At 42.2% G+C, this 16,187-nt stretch overlaps 1 protein-coding gene across 1 annotated transcript; it reads right to left on the bottom strand.

Moving 5' to 3' along the window:
* Positions 1–325: 325 nt before the first annotated feature.
* On the bottom strand, positions 326–14,746 carry B4GALT3 (beta-1,4-galactosyltransferase 3). Its single transcript, XM_018074725.3, has 6 exons — positions 14,209–14,746; positions 7,252–7,487; positions 5,416–5,606; positions 4,727–4,849; positions 1,935–2,039; positions 326–988 (listed from the first exon to the last, which is right to left on the bottom strand). Exons 1-6 carry the CDS (start codon positions 14,444–14,446, stop codon positions 847–849), a joined length of 1,035 nt encoding a protein of 344 aa, XP_017930214.2. The 5' UTR covers positions 14,447–14,746; the 3' UTR covers positions 326–846.
* Positions 14,747–16,187: the final 1,441 nt, after the last annotated feature.

Below are 16,187 nucleotides of genomic sequence, written 5' to 3'. Positions count from 1 at the left end.
AGTCTCAGGTAAGTACAAATGCATTCCTGCCAGGGTCACAGCTCCACTGTTGACATGTTTTACTTAGTTTTTCCTCTAGTATTTAATTTTTAGAAGTATTTTATGTTGAAGACTGCTCAACCTTGAATGATTATTCATATCTGAGCAACAACTGAAGTACTAGATTCATTTCCCTGCTCTGAGCAGGAGGTTACACTAGGCGACAGCCTCAGGTCCCATTCAGCCTGCATTACTTACAGTATAGCTGTAGCATAGCTAGAATAAAAACATTTAAACACTGATGGATCAGGCCAGAAAGAAAAGCAGGGACTTAAGCTCCGGTTTGTTTGGTTTCAGGGCAACTTTCTCTTTTATTACACTCTTGCTTAATATTTTATAAAACTCTTAAGCCTAACACCGAACTCAATTTATTTTACGCAAATTCACAAAGGATATTTACAGAACTGTGACTGGCTTCAACGCTTTTGCAAAATATAACACTTCAGAGGCCATTCTGACAGAATGGCTTGCATCCTAATTAACACTTAAGTACAAAACAGGACAGAGCTATCCAGTTATGGAACAAAGGTTCCAGAAACCTTGGATCAGCTTACTGTCAAGGAGACTTGGCTCAGTAGTTAGTTTTACAGTGACGTGGACAATTTTTACAGTAAGCCACAGCCTGCTTATTAGCTGTCATATCCTATTCCTGAAGCCTGTCCTTCTAAATCTTAAACAGTTTGAAGAAAAGTGAAATGCATGAAAGGCAAAAGGATTAGTCTCAGGTGGTGCAGACTGCACAGGACAATGGGAGGTAGCAGCTGAATGCCCAGGCTGCACCCAACCTCTGCTTTTGTTTTCAGTCTCTTAAGAAAATGGGCGAACATATCCAATGTCCACAGTGATCTTGGTATAAAGAGGATGCTTTGTCCTGGAAAGGAGCTTGAATTGTAATGAATTCATTCCATCAGCTTTCCATGTTTTCCTGGTGTTGTGTTGAGAAGTAGGCCTGAGGAAGGAGGAATACCTGCAGTTAGAAGAACGAAGGCGACATTTGCAGCTGAAGCTGCAGAAGAAACAAAGAGGATTCTAGAGGGCTCAAGGGGGTAGCAGAAAAGCCCTGAGAAAACTCTTCCCACATGATACAGAATAAACAGATTACAATAAATTCACACTGAGTTTTCTGAACAAGGAAGACAATTTGGACTGGACCCTATTCAAACAGGGAGACCAGTGAGGTGGCAGCTACAGTCTGCCAAAGCCCAGGAAGCTGGCAGCTGCTTAGAGAAACCTGGGAGTGCAACACAGAGGCTTGCAGCAATGGTGTACATAGGCTGCTGTAGGTAGGTTTTTAGACAGGGTTGTTATGGAAACCTGAGTTTTGAGATGATAAAGGGAAATCTGCACTGTCCGTATGAGAAGCCTCCACCACACTTGACCCAACACCCTCCTCCAGCTCTTCTATATAAAACAGTGTTAGATAAAGTCTGTCATAGCACCTTTGACATGTCTTCAAGCGAGAATACTGCTTTCCACTATTTTAATGGCACATTGTAACTCCACACAGATTGAAGAGCAAGTTTTTATTATGGGGAAGTTGTAACAAAGGGCCTCTTCAAAGTGAACTCTCTCTATTTACAAGACAGGCAGTATTTTTTCCTAAAGTTTTACTCCCTGAATTATTTGGTGCTTAAGTCTGACATGTGTTAGCTTCCTAGCTAGAATGTGTCTTCACAACAGGAAAAAAAGGTAGGAAACGAGGAGAAACCCTTCACGTGCAAAGACAGGAGACGAGTGATTCAGTTGAAACTGGCTGGGAGCTGCTTTTAAATAGCCTCCCTAAAGCAGAAGAAGCAGCAGTGACATGAGGTATATTTACTGCCTGTTCTGGGGAAGATGACAGTAATACTCCCCCTGCTACAAGGCAAAGAGTAGCCCCCAACCCAAACAGTTACCTTCTCCAAGGCTCTTGCATCTCTGTGTCTTCCTCGTAGTTCATCACTTTGTAGCGTCCAAGGTGAGGTGGTGTCCGGACTATTTTCATTCCTGCTAACTGAATCCTTTAAAACAACATATAAAAATATTTGCTTAGGCATAAAGATGCTGTTTCTAGACTTAGTTATAGTCAGAGATGATTTTCAGTGTTAATGCAATAAAAACAAAATGCAGAAGCAGCACATGATCTTCTCTAGCAGGGTGGAGGCCAAGCTTGGGCTAGAAAGCTCCCAGCTGCAGTGCACTTCCACAGGGTACAAGAGGATTATGACAAGCAGGGAATGAGCAAAAACATACAGAGCATTTAAGAGCAATTTCTATGAATTTGACAAAATCATTATTCCACTTCCTTCTCAGAGCAAAGCTTTTGCTGCCTAGAGGTCCTTTTTGTCCTAAAAAAAAAAAAAAAAAAAAAAAAAAGACCTCAAACTTGCAGTTTCTGAAAGGAAGCCAGTCCTAAGTTTCAAAACCAGATTAAGACTCTCTGTTCTTTGAGAAGTGCCATTCATTCAGATGGCCTGATTATACTGGTTCATAAAAGATTAGTGATAAATACAGTCACCAGATAAACAAATGTGAGCAAATGTGAGCTCAGCTGTGGGACAGTTAGATAAGACATGAGTGAACTGAAGGCTCAGAATTCTAGAACAGAGCTCCTAAAAACAGCATTTTGGGTGACTCTCGAGCAACCCACAACCCACTGCTGATGGCACCTATGTTAGTTTGCCAATAAGAAGTGCCTTTAATAGTGCAATGGCTACCAAACCTCTGTTATCACAGGACAGCCCTTACACAAAGAAGATTTCTCTGAATGTAAGAATGAATGTTTGCTCAGTTGAGGTTATCTAACTGGCATGTTTCGAGCATTTGACTGCGTTCCATCGAGATCTGATATAGCAGGAATGTTATAAAGCTGAAAGAGGCCACAGAACTGAAAGTATTTGTTAGTTTAGAGCCATCAGAGTATTATAACACTTTACTGACAGTGTTATAATACTATTATTTCAGATCGAGTTTTAGATGATGTTTGTTGTTTTCTGAACATAAGCTTATGGCACATTCAATCATAAAGAGACAAGCAAGAACACTAAACTAGATTTGCTGTTACAGTTTTTGCATTGCAAAATTAAACTGTCATATGGTGCAGTTATTCCATTAATTTACTGTTAAGAAGAACCCAACAGACTTTCTTGTAGTTGAAATGTAAACACATAAGTGGTTCCAATTCGAATACTATTTTCCTCTAAGAGAAGGTAGATCCTGGTGTTTGCTACACCTAATACAGTTCTGCAGTCTGCCAAATGTAAGTAGCAGCCAGCAGTTTTTTTGCCACTAGCTCTGCTTTAATAAGCAGCATCCCAGAAAAAAGAATTTTACACAGGACTTTTTGAAATTGGACATTACAATGTCAAAGAAGTCATTAATTTTGTTGCTACACGGTAAGAAGTGCTTAAGCACCTCCTAAAATCCAAATACCAGGTGGTCATTTAAGAACAGCAGCTCATTTCTAACTTAGGCAGGTTGAGTCTTCAGAATGTGAATAAATCATTAACAGGCACTGTCCACGGCCTACATGTATCTCTGGGCCAAAACATTGCTAATCATTAATATAAGTTTTCTCTGAAAACATATGATCTAATTCCCTTCAAGAAAGGGCTATTTTGGGAGCTACATAATCCACTTGTCTTCCAGGAGTCTCTTCAAGGAAGTGCACTCCTATGCACAGCCGGCATGATTCTTTATCCCTCATACCGAAAACCACATTAGATGCCTAAGTGGTCCTAAGAACAGCTGAATAGACCCAGTACTTTAGAGTTTGATGTAAAGATCTATTTTCCTGGCATTCCATTCCTTTCATAAATGCAGAAACTTACAACCTTTTAGTTGGTTTCATCTGAAAGGCAAAGGAAGAATTCTATGTTAGAAAATCTGACTTTCAATTTCCAGACAAATAACTGCTTTGAAAAACCTCACATAACTTGTTGCACTGTGCAAGGCAAAAAAGAAAAAAGCCTTCTATGGTCAGTTTAGTTTTATAAACTCCCCGTGGGCCTGCCTGTGCTGGATGATAAAGGTGCTCAGTGCAACTGCAAAGCTGAATAAAGAAGCTGCAGCCATGATTCTGTACTTGAGGAATTCACATGAGGCAGAGTACCTGGAACTAAACTCATCTCGCTCCTATAGCATGCTGCTGCCATGGCAACCCAAGTACAAGAAAGACCATCAACTCTTGCTGTCACTGACTCACAGTAGTACACAGGCTTCTCTATCACCCAGCACTGCAGACAAAAGATAGAATTCCTGGCGTTCCTTAATGCCCAGTATTGGTGATTAGGTAATACTTGGAGCAACCTAAATGCACTTAACTTAAATTCCCAACTGTCTGAGAATTAATAAGTACCTTCTTATTTGTCAAGTTTGCAGATTCCTTCCCTCTGTTGGGGCTGTCCACGTCAAAGGAGGCACTTGTCAACTCCTAGTGTTTATAACCCCTTGGACTAAAGGCACAAGGATGTGAAGTAACATTCTGCTCTCCAGAGCCAAGAAAGCTTTGTTTTCCCAGCACACAGTGATTGGATTCATAGCTTCTGAGCAGCTTCTGATATTAACCATTCCCAATGCCAACAGCATTTTGGATTATAATGATGCTGCAAGCACATTAAGGAAAAATGTCTTGGTTCCTTTCTTAGGGTAATGCTACACTTCATTAGCCAGCTTGGTGCTATTTTAAGCCTGTCCTGTGCATTAGTACCTTGTAGCAATGTCGTCATTTTCACCACCATCACCCCAGTATGTGTTTGGAAACCCATTCATCTTCATGTAATGATCTGGAGTCAGAGCAGATACGCCCCCAAAAAAGGTCTTGTAAGGTAGACTAAAAGAGAAAAAAAAAACCAACAAAAAAAGCATCAATATTGAAGCCTAATACATTTAACACATCTAACAATGTGATCCAAGTCACACATATGTTTTACAGACACTGTCATTACAATGCTAAAACCCAAAGCAGTAAACCCAGTGTAATTCCCATCATTCCCCACATTGTCCCCTGCCATCTTCCCCCACAGTAGACCAAAGTAAAGCTGGTTTCAAATTTCACATCTTGGGTCAGTTTAAAATACCTGCATCCTATCACATCATCTTCCATATGATCCAGTATTTCCCACCCTTATACTTTCATTCTTGAAGGAAAGTCAAACTAAAACCTGCCAGTTACTTACCAAGCTGAGCTAACAGTGTAACAGGGAACTACAGGCAAAGGAATTGTTCAAGATTGCATGCTCAGGTCAAGAATATCCTTTTCTAGGGAAGTCACTACTGCAAAACTAACACACAGAAAACCTCTTAAAAGTTCTATCTTTTACTGTTCCCATCCCTACTTTCTAAGCAGAAAGTGAACCAAGTAGAATGCATAAACAGAAAGCAAATGGAGGCACTTACATATACTGAAACTTATCCATGGCACTTGCCATATGCTTGGGATAGTATTCATCGCAAATGTAGAGGTTATAGTCATTCTCAGGTACTAGGTCAACATCATGCAGCACAAGGCAGTCCCAGTCTTCATCCTTCATGGCTTCCCGGACACCAACATTAAGTAACTTTGCTCGGTTAAATGAACCGGTCCCCACCTGGAAAAGAAAACCTGCATTTCTTCACCAAAACAACAAAGATGGTAACGCAATTAAAGATTTGTGTTAGTAAAAAAAGCCTTATTCAATTGAATTACACAGTAACGAATCAATACTGGCTGCAAATTCCATGTTCCCAACTCTGAAGATTTCACCCACCCTCTTCACAACATTCTCAACAATTGTCAGCTTTGCTGTGTCAGGGGCTGTATACACTGTTGGCACCTGAAGAAGGCTGACTTTCAAGAGATCCATAAGCCAGTCCTCAGGGGTACATCTGCACATCAACATGGTTGCCCTGACCACTGTTTATTAAAGCTTAGAAAATGAGAAAAAAAGATCTTGGTCAAACAAAAAAGCTTCTTCTCCCTCCCAATAAACTATCAGTTTTAATTCATGAATCCAAAACTTGCTCTCTCACCACCGATCTTTTGCAACACCAGTGCACCTCAGTTACAAAAAGCTGTTTGCCCTGCATAGGCTGCCCCTCAGCAGGGTCAAGCCAGATGTTTGTATTTGATACAGACTGAAAATATCCAACTTCACTTTAGCATTTAGTCTTAAGATTTCGCTCAGTAGCCACACTGACAAGCTACAGACAAACCACATTCAGCTCTCAAACAGATGAAAATAAAAGGTATCACTTAAATGACAACTTATCTCTCTAGAAGAAAATCCCCAACAGAACCAATCAATAGTGGAATGATGATCCTGACAAGTGTTACGATATTTCCATCATTAGCAGCCATGGAGGTGGGACAATATGTAACTGATCTCTTCTCAGCCCATGCATAAAACAGTATTTCAATACTAGAAGAGTCATATTTCATAGAATCATTGAATGGCCTGGCTTGGAAGGGACCTTAAAGATGACCTAGGTCCAAACCCCCTGCCATGGGCAGGGACACCTTTCACTAGACCAGGTAGCTCAGAGCTCCATTCAACCTGGTCTTGAACACTTCCAAGGATGGGGCATCCACAACTTCTCTGGGCAGCCTGTTCCAGTGCCTCACCATCCTCACAGTAAAGAATTTTTTTCTCCTATCTAATCTAAACATATTCTCTCTCAGTTTAAAGCCATTCCTCCTTGTCCTGTCACTATATGCTCTTGTAAAAAGTCCCTCTCAATCTTTTTTGTAGGCTCCCTTTAGGTACTGGAAGACCACAAGCAGGTCACCCCTAGGCTGTCTCTTTTCCAGGCTGAACAATCTCAATTCTCTTAGCCTTTCCTCACAGGAGAGGTGCTCCAGCCCTCTAATCACCCCGGTGACCCTCCTCTAGACTTGTTCCAGCAGCTCCTTCCTGTGTTGGGACCCCAGATCTGGATGCAGCACTCCAGGTGGGGTCTCACCAGAGTGGAATAGAGGGGCAGAATCACCTCCCTCAACCTGCTGGCCACGCTGCTTTTGGTGCAGGCCAGGACACATTTGGCTTTCAGGGCTGCAAGTTCACATTGCTGGGTCATGTCCACTCTCTCATCCAACAGCATCCCCAAGTCCCTCTTGGCAGGGCTGCTCTCAGTCTGTTCACCCCCAGTCTGTATTGATACTGACGGTTGCCCCGACCCAGGTGTATTTCAAGTTCAGAACTAACCCATAACTGGGAAGCTCAGCTGCACCACCAGGCACATTTGATTTAGATTTACCTGCTGAATCAAGTAGATAGTGTAACTGAGCTGCTGGCGCTGCAAGAAAGGATGAATGTAGTAGAGAAGATGGTGGAGGTACTTCTCCTGGTTCCTGTAGGCCACAAGGATGGCAGATTTGTAGCGGGCGAAGCAGTGAGGTGGCCTGTAGTGGCCACCAGACTGAACGAAAGGATTCTTTTTGATGATCATCCTTTCACTAGGGAGCATCCTGAAGGTGATGGCTAATGGACCAACTGTAAGGAGAGGCAGAAAAGAGAAACAAAAAAGGGTAAGATCAGTGATGTTTCTCAACTTTCATTCAGACCTACCAGATGAGCTACCTATGTTCACTACTTCACACACCAGCCCTACCACAGAGCAGTTAACAACGCCCACACAGCTGTGCCTACGGGAGGAATTTCACCACTGCCTGCTGGTCACCTCCCCAGGGCTCCACAGCGAGGGGGGCCGGGCTCAGTACCAGGATGGCACACTCCCTGCCAGGCATCCCGAGTCCTGGCACAGCCAGCAGGTCCCACTGGGCTCCTGCACGGCTTGCTCTTCCCTGGTATCGGCTCCCTCCTACAGTCTCGTGTTGCTTGGATGAGATCCTTGAATAATGTATTGACTGTAAGAATAGAGTTGAAGATTAATCAAGATGAACAGACACATCTGCTTTTGCTACCCATCTAGAAAATTCCTCTAAGCCTCTTTCAGAAGAGATTTGAGGACAAAGACGTCCAAATGGATATTCAGCAGGTCAGGGGAGAAATAGTTTAAAGCCTGGATGAATACAAGTACTTTAGGAAATGTTAGCTCTATCTTAAAAAATGTTTCAAGTTCAATTTGATGTTATAATCACATGCCACAGGGGCTGTATTTGCTATATTATTTCATTTTATACACTGTGATAAGTAGGCAGTACTTCAAAATGTTGGGAGAAGCAGATGACAGAAATGAGAAGGAAGAAAGGTGTTACATTTTCAGGAACAGGTGCAAGGTAGCACAAGAAACTACGTTTTGCTGTTCCTCTACTCAGCACCTCAATTTTAAATACAAAACATACTGAATATGTTCAACAGTTCTTACTTAATTAAAAACAATAATTTGCATTTTTACATGAATTCTTTCATTCTTTAGGTGAAAAAAGCTTGAAAAGTCACAAGTGAAAAAAGAATCAATTACCATTTTAACACAAATCTCACTGTATGATATAAATAAACAAATTCTACAATTATTTAAACGCCTGTCATCCTGGGTACTGAGAAAAGCTTCCAGAAGTAGCAGAAGAGTTACATTTATATACAAATCAGTGTGTCTTAATGATTTCCTACAGCTGTCAACTTCTAAGAAAATAAAGCACAAATGCAGAGCAACATTAAAATCTAATACTTTAAAGAACTAGGGAAAAACTTTCACCTAAATCATAATTACAAGCTGACAATTTCAAGTGACATTTCTATTCAACAATTCTCTGCAGACCATGCTACCAAAGGCAAAATATTTTTTTCACCAGAAGACTGTAAGGCAAGTTTGTTGTTGTTTTTTTTTTTAAATAGCTCTAAACGAGATTTTTTTTTTCCTTCCAAGTTCATATTTAATGCTACAGCTGACTTATTCCATGTCTTGTAAGTCTCAAACCACTGAAGTAAATTATTCTCTCTAAAAAATTCTGATAATGAAGCCTCAGAGAGGGCAAATGTTTAGGCCTGGTGCTTAGCAGCTTTCATTTGAGCAGGAAGAGGTACAGGTGTATTTTAAGACTAATTAAGCCGGTCCAGAAACTACTTCTTCCAGGTCATCCTTCATTCAAGTCTCTGCTACAATTCTAGTGAAAAACATAAAAATTAAGCCTGTGCTCACCCACATCCTGTTTAACTGACACAGAAGGAAGCAACATCCTCCACTGGTTTTGTGTGTTTGGGGTTTGGTTTTGGTTTTGTTTGTTTGTTTTGGGGTTTGGTGGTTTTTTTTGAGCAGTAACAAGGCTTAGGGACTAAATTTACTGTAAGGTTCAAGGTGTCCATTCAGAACTGGGAAATGTTTTGCTACTATGTGGAAGTTGTTATACATCACATTTCTGATGGGCAAAGGAACATACAAATGGCATTTCCTGAAGGTCAACTCTTAGCAGCCACTGATCTCATTCCTCATGGTGTCAAAAAGGTCTAGCAACTGTGAATCCCACTTCATGGGTTTTATTGGTTGGTTTCTATTTGTTTTTAAAAAGAAAACCTGAATTTTGCTTGTTGGCAAGATCGTGCAACAGCTGACTCTTAAGTATCACTTTTCAGTCCTTCCCCAAGCACCTAAAATGCAGGGGAATTTGATTTTGACTGCATTACCCTCAGCAGGAAACTGGAGTACATTGTCATATATTTGTACCTGAAACAGAAGGGTAGTTCTTCAGAGAATCATGCTGTGGGCCCATGAATCTAGGTCACATTTACAGTTAAGATTTTATGACGTTGTCACCTACTTCTATGCATACAGTTTCCTTTTCTGCCTTTAAGACCCCCACGTTTCAGTCCAACAATGTTTTTAACTTGTAGTTTATATTGCCTTTTAGATCTGTGGACTCCCTGATTATCAGATCTTTTAACTAAAGCACCATTAATCATGGATTTTATGACAACTGGAGCTTGATAAAGAAATGTTATACTCAGGGATTTCAACTATAAATCACAGCTCCAAGGAAAGTATAAAAAAGGGAATTAATCCCTTCCACAAAGGCAGGATTTTGCTTTCTATAAAACAATTAGGACTCTTTGAATTGCAGAGTAAGATTCTGCAGCGATAATCCTTAAATTAAAAAAAAAATAAATCTAAATTTGAGTGTTAAAGGGTATGAGTAAGATAACATGCAATAGTTTCACTCCTGTTCTCTCCTTCCACACCCAAGCATACCATTCAGGAGGGTAGTATCTGCATTTTCCAGTTTTTTCAAGATGTCATTTCTCCCATGCTGCCTGGTTCCACACCTCAAACAACTCAGCTCAGAAAGTGAAACTAGTATACATTAAGGAGAAAAGAAATTAGTGTGACTTATATTTCCAAAATCTCTGGCTGCCCTACACTCCTTGGCTACAAGCTAAATTCTGGCTCTCATGTATCCTTTCTGCCCAACTAACAAAAGACTAATGCATCTTAATCCAATTAAATCCCAAATGTGAACAGAGCAGTTTCAGGCTGGACCAAAGAGGGGAAAATAAAACTGCTAAAGCACAGCTTTTAGAAAGGAGGAAAAACCCATCTTAGACGTACCAGAAAGCACAGGATCTTAATTCAGGCAAGGTACAGAGCCAAGACCCTGAACTGTCCAAGCAATTTCTCCATAGGCTGGTTCCTAAGCTCTTTCTGTGCCTGTACCATCACATAGAGGGTGTTTAATTAATATGAAATTCACTGTGTACAGCTCACGATTCCCTGTCTGCATTGTTGTGCCAGTAACAACACACTCCCTGTTTGCTTTACTTTCTAGGCAACACATTTGTCTGTCAGGGATCTCTTGATTTTGATCAGATCCATCCCACCTTAAGAAAGCAACTACTTGACATCTAAACTCCTTGCTACATGTTTAGAGTTCGCAGCTCTAATTACCAAGCTCAACCGGAACAAGCAGAACTTACACAAGCCAAGGAAACGCGAGAGGTAGCACGGATGAATGCTGCACTGAGATAATGCAGCACCACACACACGACATTAACAGAGTCATATTTGTGTAATTCCAACACTGCTTGAAGAAAAAAAAAAAGCAGACCAACAGCTTTAATTTAAGCGTAGGTTTCTAATGACAGAATACAAGGCTGCCTCAGTGGCAACTGGAAATAGATCTCAGCATTACCACCTTTTTATTTTTCCTTAAATCCAAGAGAAGAAACTCTGGTAGCATTAGAAAACATAGCAGGAGCTACTTATTACCACAACAGATGGTCACGCTCATGAAAAGGTTATGACAGATGGGAGTGAAAGGCAGTAACTGCTGTAAGAAGGGCTTGGAAAAAAATCCTTCCATAGCTGGAGCGAGTTATAAACAGCAGAGTTACAGACAGAACTTTCAACTATTAAAGTTCTCAAGGGTCAAACCAACTTGTTCAGCACATCCCATGCATGAAGCAAGGTACCTCTTTAAACCAAAATAAAAATAATAAAAAAAGCCAGTTCTTCTAAGCATCAAACTTCTTCCTGGTAAGAGGACAAGACGGACCAAAACACGACATCTTGCATGCAATGTGAGAAAGTCAGATTTTGAATTTAAATGCTACTTCATTATGTTTAAAGAAGTACAACTCTAGCATACAAACACTTCACTTTTTCCAAAAACAGAGGAGGAGGAAACAGGCAACCAGTTATTTGTGTAGAAACTTTAAACTTAGAGGGAACTCGAGTAATTTATTCATGATATTAATGAAGACACAATACCTTGTGCAATGCTTTTCAAGTTGTGATGACAAAAGGTCCAATGTCTAGACTTTAACCAGATGTTAAAAAAGGACCACTAGTCAGCAAGAGTCTAGTTCCTCTAAGGCAGAGATGATTAGCAACTATACTTGAATTCTTATTTCACAGCCCTGGAAGAACCAAAATGCTGTAGATTGAGGAGGCAGGAGAAAGAAAGATGAGCTGCAAGCTGATTTACATTTAAACAGTTATCAAAATGATCTACTATATATATATAAATGGAGAAAGTGCTGCACTTCATAAAAGCCCTGATGCAGAAACCATTTAAGCCATTTGGCATCCTTCCAGTTACTTTAACACGCTTTGGAGTGGGCACAGTGACTTATTACCAGCTCTGACTTGGAGACTGGAGTCCTCGAGAATTGATTCAAAATCTCATTTAACAGAGTTTATGAAATAAATATTAAAAGGCATTGGTCTCTCTGATATAACACTTCCAAGAGAGATTCTCATGAGAGATAACAACCATTCAAGATGTATATAAAGTATTTATATATCTATTCATATGTGCCCATTACATACAAAACAAAGGGCAAACTACCTTGCAAAGTAGCATGTTTCTCAGTTAAAAACAAAGCAAAACACCCAGAAGACGCTGGCATACAGAGATACCAGAAGGAATAATTTACTTCCTATATTTAAAAGGATATATCAACTGAGCAAAAGTTAAGCTGAAGCAGAGTGCTCATTTTTCTTAAGCTGAATCTGTGTCAGTGCTCCAAATTCCTTGTGTTTCACCACAACAGTGGTTCATATGCTCCACTCAAAATTTTTCATGCAGCAAAGCCTCCACAATTACTCTGCCTCGTTTGCCTCTTACTTTTTTTCTCCCAGCCAACTGACTGTTTCTGTCTATGACTAACATTATGTTTTCATTTTAGCTCTGCAGTACCACATGCAGGCCAATCCCGTTCCCAGCACTCTCAGGGATGGGCAGAAGAAGTCTTAAAAGGACTTCATAGCTCTAGGAGCACAGATTAGTGTAATTTTACTCTGCACCTGCCTCCTCCGTATTTGTCACTACTCCCGCTTATCTGATGGTTTGCAGACAGGCTGCACAGAATTGCATCTAGTTTTGTTTGGTGTTCTTTTTTTTTTGAGACCAAAGCTGTCTCATTTGACTCTATGACAGCGGATTCTCATCAGTAGTGGAGACAAATAGGGTGCAATCACATTTCTGCTGTGATTTTTCAAATAAAACAATTCAGTCTGAAACAAGGTATTGTAGCTTCCCAGAAGAACTGATGGTCTGAGTGCACTAAGACCATTAGAGCTGGCACCTGTGCAAAAAGGCTCTGTGCTATCAGGATTTCAGGATTTACTTAGTAGAGCTGTTTCCCAGGGAAATGCTGAAACATGTACCCAAAAGTTATCATACATGTTCATCATACATACTACATGTATTTCATTTACCTACAAACAACAGAGGAAGGAAGAAAACTTCTCAAAACAGCAGGCATCGTTACAAAGATGGTAGCGTAAAAAGGCCCATCCAAAGGGTCCCAGCAGAGTTCTCTAACACAAGTAAGCAACTTGACACAAGAGCACTGGCTTCCCACAAAACTTCCACATGAGCCAAGATCAGACATTTGCTCTTAATGGGTTCCATCTGTGGTGATCAGCTGTCCTAGAACAGCAGGGCAACTACTAAGCAGCGGTCCAAGGCTAGTTATACACAGCATTTAGATATGCAGAAAACCCATGCAGTTCAGAAAAGCCAGGCAAGAGTAATGTGCTACACAGTAGTCTAAGAAATTGGTGGCCCCAAACCAGCTGCTAAGTGCATGCTGGCAGAATCACCATTTCCTGACATGCATCACCACTTTAATATCACTACACTTGCTGTATAGGTTTGACTTTGTATTTCCTTAAAAATTCTCAACTGTTTTAGTAGCGCAACAGCTGGATAAATGCTGCCTTTAGGATCAGCTCTAATGCAGTTCTAGTGTAAATCCAAACTAATCTGTGACCAGACTTTTAAGTATAATGGAGAAGTTTCTAAGTCTAAAGGATGTGTAACAATCACAGGCCAGTAAGTTCACCATGAAGACCAAGGTGCCAAGCTATATCCTCATGTAAATGATATTTAAATTCAACTTAATCAATTTATATTGAACTACAGGCTTGATATAAGTTTGAGACAAAGAACACAGAAATTATGGTGAGTCAGATGTCAATATTATGCAGCTGCCGAATCGCTGGCACATTTTATTCAGGGCTGCCAAGAAAAAAAAAGTATTACTAACTTGATATTATCACCACACACTGTTTTCACTCTTGCTCTACAATCTCAACATCTATGTAGCCAAGCCCTTAATACTGGAAAGTTTATAGGTCAGTAAAACACTTCTCCTCGCATAACCAAAAACACCCAAGTTAGCTAACGGGAGAAAATTCTGTCAGGGTAAGTATTACGTGAGCACACGGGTTCCAAAGTGGAAAAGTTTGAAGCAGGTACGACTCACACCTGTGAAGCATTCGAGGTTGCCGTGAACACCCCGTGTTTGTACCTACCAAGGACCGGTGACCGAGCGGAGCAGTACGGCATCGCCTCCTCACGGGGAGCCCGGGTGAACAAGCTGAGGTTTGTGTACACATCGTGCGGCTTCGAGTAATCCACAGCCTGAGGCGAGTCCGAAAACCCGCGAAACACATTCGAAGGTCCACCTCGGTAGAGGATGAGGATAAATATCGCTTGGAAGACACACACAAACAGCAGAAAACAGTGATTTTCCACACGGGAGAGGGACATAGCTTTTAGCCCATGCTCCGGGATCTGGCCGGTGAGGAGCTGATCTGCCTTCCACGAGCTGCCGTCCCACGCTTTGGGCTACATCGCTGAGCAGACCTTCTCCTTCTCCTCCTCCTCCTCCTCCTGTTCCTCCTCCTCCAACTTTCTGAGGCGGCAGCGTGCTCTCCTAGCGCGGCTTCGTCAGGACGCCGAGAGCCAAACCTCCCGTTCCGGCCGCGAGCTGTGCCAGGCGGGCTGGTAGAGGGTCCAGAGTGCCCAAGGCCACCCCGAGCAGAGCCCCGGGAGCAGCGGCACGGGCTCTCTGTGCGGTACGCACAGGCTCAGCGCCCGCCCACCCCGCCCGCCTCGGCCAGACTACAGCTCCCAGCATTGCAGAGCCGGGGCGGGCGGTGCTGCGCGCGGGCATCCTGGGAGGTGTAGTCCGGCCCCAAACAGTGCCCGCCGACTGGGCGGCACAGCGTGTCGTCTCCTCGGTCAACACCCGACTGCTGTTCCCACTTTAAATTGGTCAGGGAGAGGTGAACGAAAATTTAGACATCGGAATGGACTGCCCAGGGAGGTGATGGAGTCACTGTCCCTGGAGGTGTTTAAGGAAAGAACAGCTGTGGCACTTAGTGCCATGATCTACCTGGCATGGTGGTGCTTGATGTGACTTGATGATCTCAGAGGTTTTTTCCAACTTAATTGATTCTGTGATTCTGTGAAATGGGTACACCTCTGCCTGTGCCTGAAGGAACTACAGCATCACAGCCCCACTGTGAGAGGCCTCCCGCCATGGCCTCGCTGTCCCTAAGAATTTTGGCTTTTACACATCCTCTCTTCACTGGCTGATTTTGTAAAGAGATGGGGCTTCTTACAAGGTTGCGCTGTCAGTCATCTGCCTGATCTTGTGTGCCCGTTTTCACTTAAATGTGGCAGAGGAAAAGACATCTTACAGATATTAAATTCCTACAAGGCTCCAAAGAAGAGCCAGAGGTTGGGTTTGCACTGGGGAGAGAGTTAAAAGGAAATCTGTGCCTGTGAGAGGGGGCAGCACCCTGAGCTCAGCATCCTGCTCCAAGGTATAGCCACTGTCCAGGCAGCCAGCCCCTGTGAGCGATCCCGGATCAGGCACAGCACTGAGCACCAGGACAGGCTGCCCAGATAGGCTGTGAGTCTCCTTCTCTGGAGATATTCCAAAGCCACCTGGACACAATCCTGACTAATGTGCTCCAGGGGATTCTACTTGAGCAGGGAGCTTGGACCAGATAATCTCCAGCGATCCCTTCCAACCTTACCCCTTCTGTGATTCTGTGAAGCATGTGCTGCTGTTTGTCCTCCAAATAGGGTGGCATAGGAAAAAGATGGGGGGACAGGTTGACAGTACTTTTATGGGGAGCTGGGAGTACTCTTCCTTCAGACTTGGTCTAAGATATAGGGCATATGTCTACAGGAAACGACCTCAGTCATTCTCCTCCACACAACAACTCATTATTCAATTTAAGTGGATTGCTTAAGGCCTGGATGCAAATTGTCATCATTTCACATTTAATTTAAACTTAATCGGTTTTTAAAATAAAAAATGTACTTAACGTTTCTTTTCCCTGGGCAAAGTCTTTCTTTGCTGAAACCCACCCAACGCTGCTGCTGCAAAGCTTGCTTTTCTTGCGCACTGCTGTGAGTCTCTACTGTTTACATTCTCCCTGTGCCATTCTCTCCACGATCACGGCAAACCCACCCTGCTTGTCTTCCCCTCCATAAA

Source organism: Manacus vitellinus, unplaced genomic scaffold (assembly GCF_001715985.3).
Source record: "Manacus vitellinus isolate BGI_N305 unplaced genomic scaffold, ASM171598v3 scaffold_28_pilon, whole genome shotgun sequence".
NCBI lineage: Eukaryota > Metazoa > Chordata > Aves > Passeriformes > Pipridae > Manacus > Manacus vitellinus.
This window is presented reverse-complemented; position numbering and strand designations above follow the sequence as displayed.